The sequence below is a fragment of the Triticum dicoccoides genome, chromosome 2B (assembly GCF_002162155.2).
Source record: "Triticum dicoccoides isolate Atlit2015 ecotype Zavitan chromosome 2B, WEW_v2.0, whole genome shotgun sequence".
Lineage (NCBI taxonomy): Eukaryota > Viridiplantae > Streptophyta > Magnoliopsida > Poales > Poaceae > Triticum > Triticum dicoccoides.
Genome location: NC_041383.1, coordinates 667175084 through 667178326, shown reverse-complemented (window position 1 = coordinate 667178326; position 3243 = coordinate 667175084). Strand labels below are relative to the sequence as shown.

The following is a 3243-nucleotide window of genomic DNA, read 5'->3' as shown; positions in this document are numbered from 1 at the left end:
GCCTGCGATTGCCGGGCGCAAAAGCAGGTCGGGCCGGCGGAATTCGGCGTGGGCGTGATTGGGGTGTTTTTTCGGCACCGGCACGAAAAAAAGTCTGGGAAGGGCCTTTTGGGGGCGCGGCTGGAGATGCTCTAAGCTAGCTCACGCACACGCCGCATCACAACACACGATGCATGTCCAAAAGAAAGGATGACTGACCTAAATCTAATTCAATCGACTGACTGGTAGTCCCATTTTGCCTAGGAAAGTATGCATGTTGCACGTCTGTTAAAAAATATTATTGTCAAGCAATAATATCACACAATATATTTTTCTCCACTACTATTAAACAATTGAGTTGTAGCAGAAATATTACATCTCAGCCATACATCCGTCATCTCTCAATGGACCGGATTGCCTCAATGTTGTATCACATCATTTACCATTATCAATTAGCAATAATTACCATGATCTACGCCATCATAGTTACACAATAATTACCACGATCTCGCTCCAACCTGTGCCTATTTTAATCATATCAATCACTAGCAATAATTACCAGGATCTACGCCATCATATTTTTCTTAGAAACCCAGCCTCGTGTACTGCGTACATAGAAGGAAAACATCAATTAGCAATAGTTACCATGATCTAAGCCATCATAATTTTGTTTGAAACCCAGCCTTGTGTACCGCGTACATAGAAGGAAAAAAGAAAAAGGCCTGGCCCATGTTCACATGTAGGCAGAGATGAACGCGGAAACCAAATCGCTCGTTTCCGTGTTTGTTCAGATCACAGGACCAATCAGACCCCTGTCATATCAAAAACATGTTTAGTTCCCTTAAATTAGAGTGAAAAACATGGTAGACTGTTGCCTAAGGTTAATGTGATATTCTATTTTTGTCAGATGGCTTGAAATTTCTTTAACATCACTTTGTCATGTACCATCATATTTATTTCCAAATTATGACGTGAAGTTATATTGCCAGTTTATGTCATGTTCAGTTCACAAATATATATATTGTCGGTCCGTGCATTGAAGCTCTGTTGGTAGATTCTGTCATATACAGTGCATAACATCTATTTCTACTTTTAGTGTAAAATTGACTTGTACACAGATTGACATTTTTAGACATTGTGCTTACATGTGCTTGCTTTCGCTATATTTATTATAGATAGTGTAATGACAGATTTTATAAAATATGTCAATAATTGGATCATGTATCCTTAACTTGATAGACAAGATCAAAGAATTATATTCTTCAGAGTGCATAACTGACATGCTAGATCCTAACTTTGACTTCTTGCATAACCAACTTTCAGTTCAAGGAAGCCTCAGGTCTTACCTTGAAAATTTCTTTTGCCTCTTCCATCCAGCACAAACATGTTTTCCAATTAATGATTACTGATTGTACACAAAAAAGTTCCCAATAATCTTTTCTACAATAGTCTAACATAATCAAATGAGTCACTAAAACTAGCAGGGAAATACCAAGGAAACCTGCAGGCATGGCTGCCGCAATAATCTATCCTCCTCCCTCGAAACTTATGCCAATGCTCCCCTTTCCTACGATCCAATTTTCTCTCTATTTCATAACTCTATGATACGTGTGTTGCACATGCACACTTACTAGTCTAGAAAAGTAATCAAATCATTTTTACAAGCAATACCGGCTTACGTAAACATATGTTTTGGAGTACAAAGTGACATAAAAGAACTCATACACATACATCGTTTACACCAAACAGACTGCACGCGCAACAATCAATCCCAATTAACAGGACAAACATCGGCGACAGTGGTAGTAGTACGCACCAACGATGGGCTGAGCAGGCATCGATCTATGGTCCATTGAGCTGATCAGTGGTACCCGAGCGGCGCAGGCGTCTGATTCAGCGTCATTCCCTGGTAATGGATGTCCGATGCGTAGTGGTTGGCGTCGCGGTGATGCGCCTCGTCGGCGCGCACGGCGGTGACGACGTCTTTGAGCCTGGCGTCGGCGGGGAGGCGCCAGTAGTCGATGGCGATGGCCGGCGCGGGCGTGTTCTCGATCAAGCCGGCTTCGAGGTCCTTGAGGTACTCAGTGTAAGACTCCACGGCCTCCTCCTCGAGGTAGCCGACGAAGCGGTGCGCGAACTTGGGGGAGATGAGGTAGCCGACGAAGTAGGCGTTGAAGAAGACGCCCTGCGCGGCGAGCACGAGCGCGCGCTCCCACCAGCGCGGCTGCGTCACCTCCATGAAGGTCATGAGGTGCATGCGCTCGTTCTCGGCCTCCTCCATGAGCGCCCGGATCCAGCCGCCGCTGTGCTCGAATCGGCGGAGCGAGCGCAGGTGGAGCAGCACGCCGCCCACCATGGGCGGCACCGCCGCCACAGTCTCCAGCAGCAGCGCGTGGCTGGCGTGCCGGCGCTGGAAGAAGAGGTCCCGCGGCACACGCAGCGACCGAACCACGAAGTAGGCCACCTTGTCCGCCAGGGCCTTGGGCTCGTGGTGCTTGGTGACGTCGATGGACGTGTCCGGCCGGTACGTGTCCCACGGCCTGAAGCAGAACCACGGCCACTCCGTGCCGTCCTCCTTGACGAGCTTCCGCGGCTCGATGCCCCAGTAGCTCACCACGGCCTTCTTGCTCTGCTGCTCTGGAGTCGCGGCCGCCTGGGGTGTTCCGGCATCATCTTCTTGTTTGGCATGCGGGGCGGCGGCCTCGGTGCTGGCCATCCGCGCGGGGAAGATCCTCGCGGCGGCGGGCATGATGCCCCTCGCGCTGGCGGCGAGCCCGGAGGCCGGCTCGGCGGCGGCAAAGAGGCGGGGGCCCAGGTGGCGCAGCAGCGTGGCTCCGGCCATCCGAGAGCTCATGGTGTTGGCTGTTGAACAACTAAAGCGACCGAAAGCTTGGGAGTATTTTCTTGTGGCGGATCGAATGGGAAGTCTGTTTTTGTTGGCGGGGTGGGAAGTGATTTCTGTTGGTGTTGATCGATGGATGGCTTGCCGACGTCTTGCCGGAGATGGTTTTATAGGGAGGGGGCTCGGCCGGCACGGTGCTTCCGGGAATGTCACCAGACAACATGTGGGCACTCTCCCTGGAAAAAGAAGACATGTGCGCGCTCGTCCACCAGCTACAGCTGCGACGTTCCAAATTTTTTGCGTTCTTGCTTCTTGGACAGTGCAGCACAGCCGTGGCGCGGCGGCGCGCTGGTGCATAATAATCCAACTAATTCCTTGCCGTGCAAGTGTCTGTCAGCTAGATAAGTTTTTGTAAACGGACC

At 49.9% G+C, this 3243-nt stretch overlaps 1 protein-coding gene across 4 annotated transcripts; it reads right to left on the bottom strand.

Annotated features, from left to right (window-relative positions):
• Positions 1 to 305: 305 nt before the first annotated feature.
• Positions 306 to 2998, bottom strand: LOC119365495 (ubiquinol oxidase 1b, mitochondrial-like). 4 transcript variants are annotated; one of them, XR_005175563.1, is made up of 3 exons: positions 1796 to 2998; positions 672 to 791; positions 306 to 584 (listed from the first exon to the last, which is right to left on the bottom strand). XR_005175563.1 is itself a non-coding variant. In XM_037631139.1 (2 exons), exon 1 carries the CDS (start codon positions 2831 to 2833, stop codon positions 1841 to 1843), a length of 993 nt encoding a protein of 330 aa, XP_037487036.1. In that variant the 5' UTR covers positions 2834 to 2998; the 3' UTR covers positions 308 to 584; positions 1796 to 1840. The 4 variants fall into 4 exon arrangements, 2 of the variants coding, with proteins under 2 accessions (XP_037487036.1, XP_037487035.1); XR_005175562.1 differs by having other exon boundaries at positions 679 to 791; XM_037631139.1 differs by lacking the exon at positions 672 to 791 and having other exon boundaries at positions 308 to 584.
• Positions 2999 to 3243: the final 245 nt, after the last annotated feature.

Bases quoted from the DNA above. Each gene is read 5' to 3' on its own strand.
- LOC119365495 (XM_037631139.1), bottom strand. From the start codon at position 2,833: ATGAGCTCTCGGATGGCCGGAGCCACGCTGCTGCGCCACCTGGGCCCC.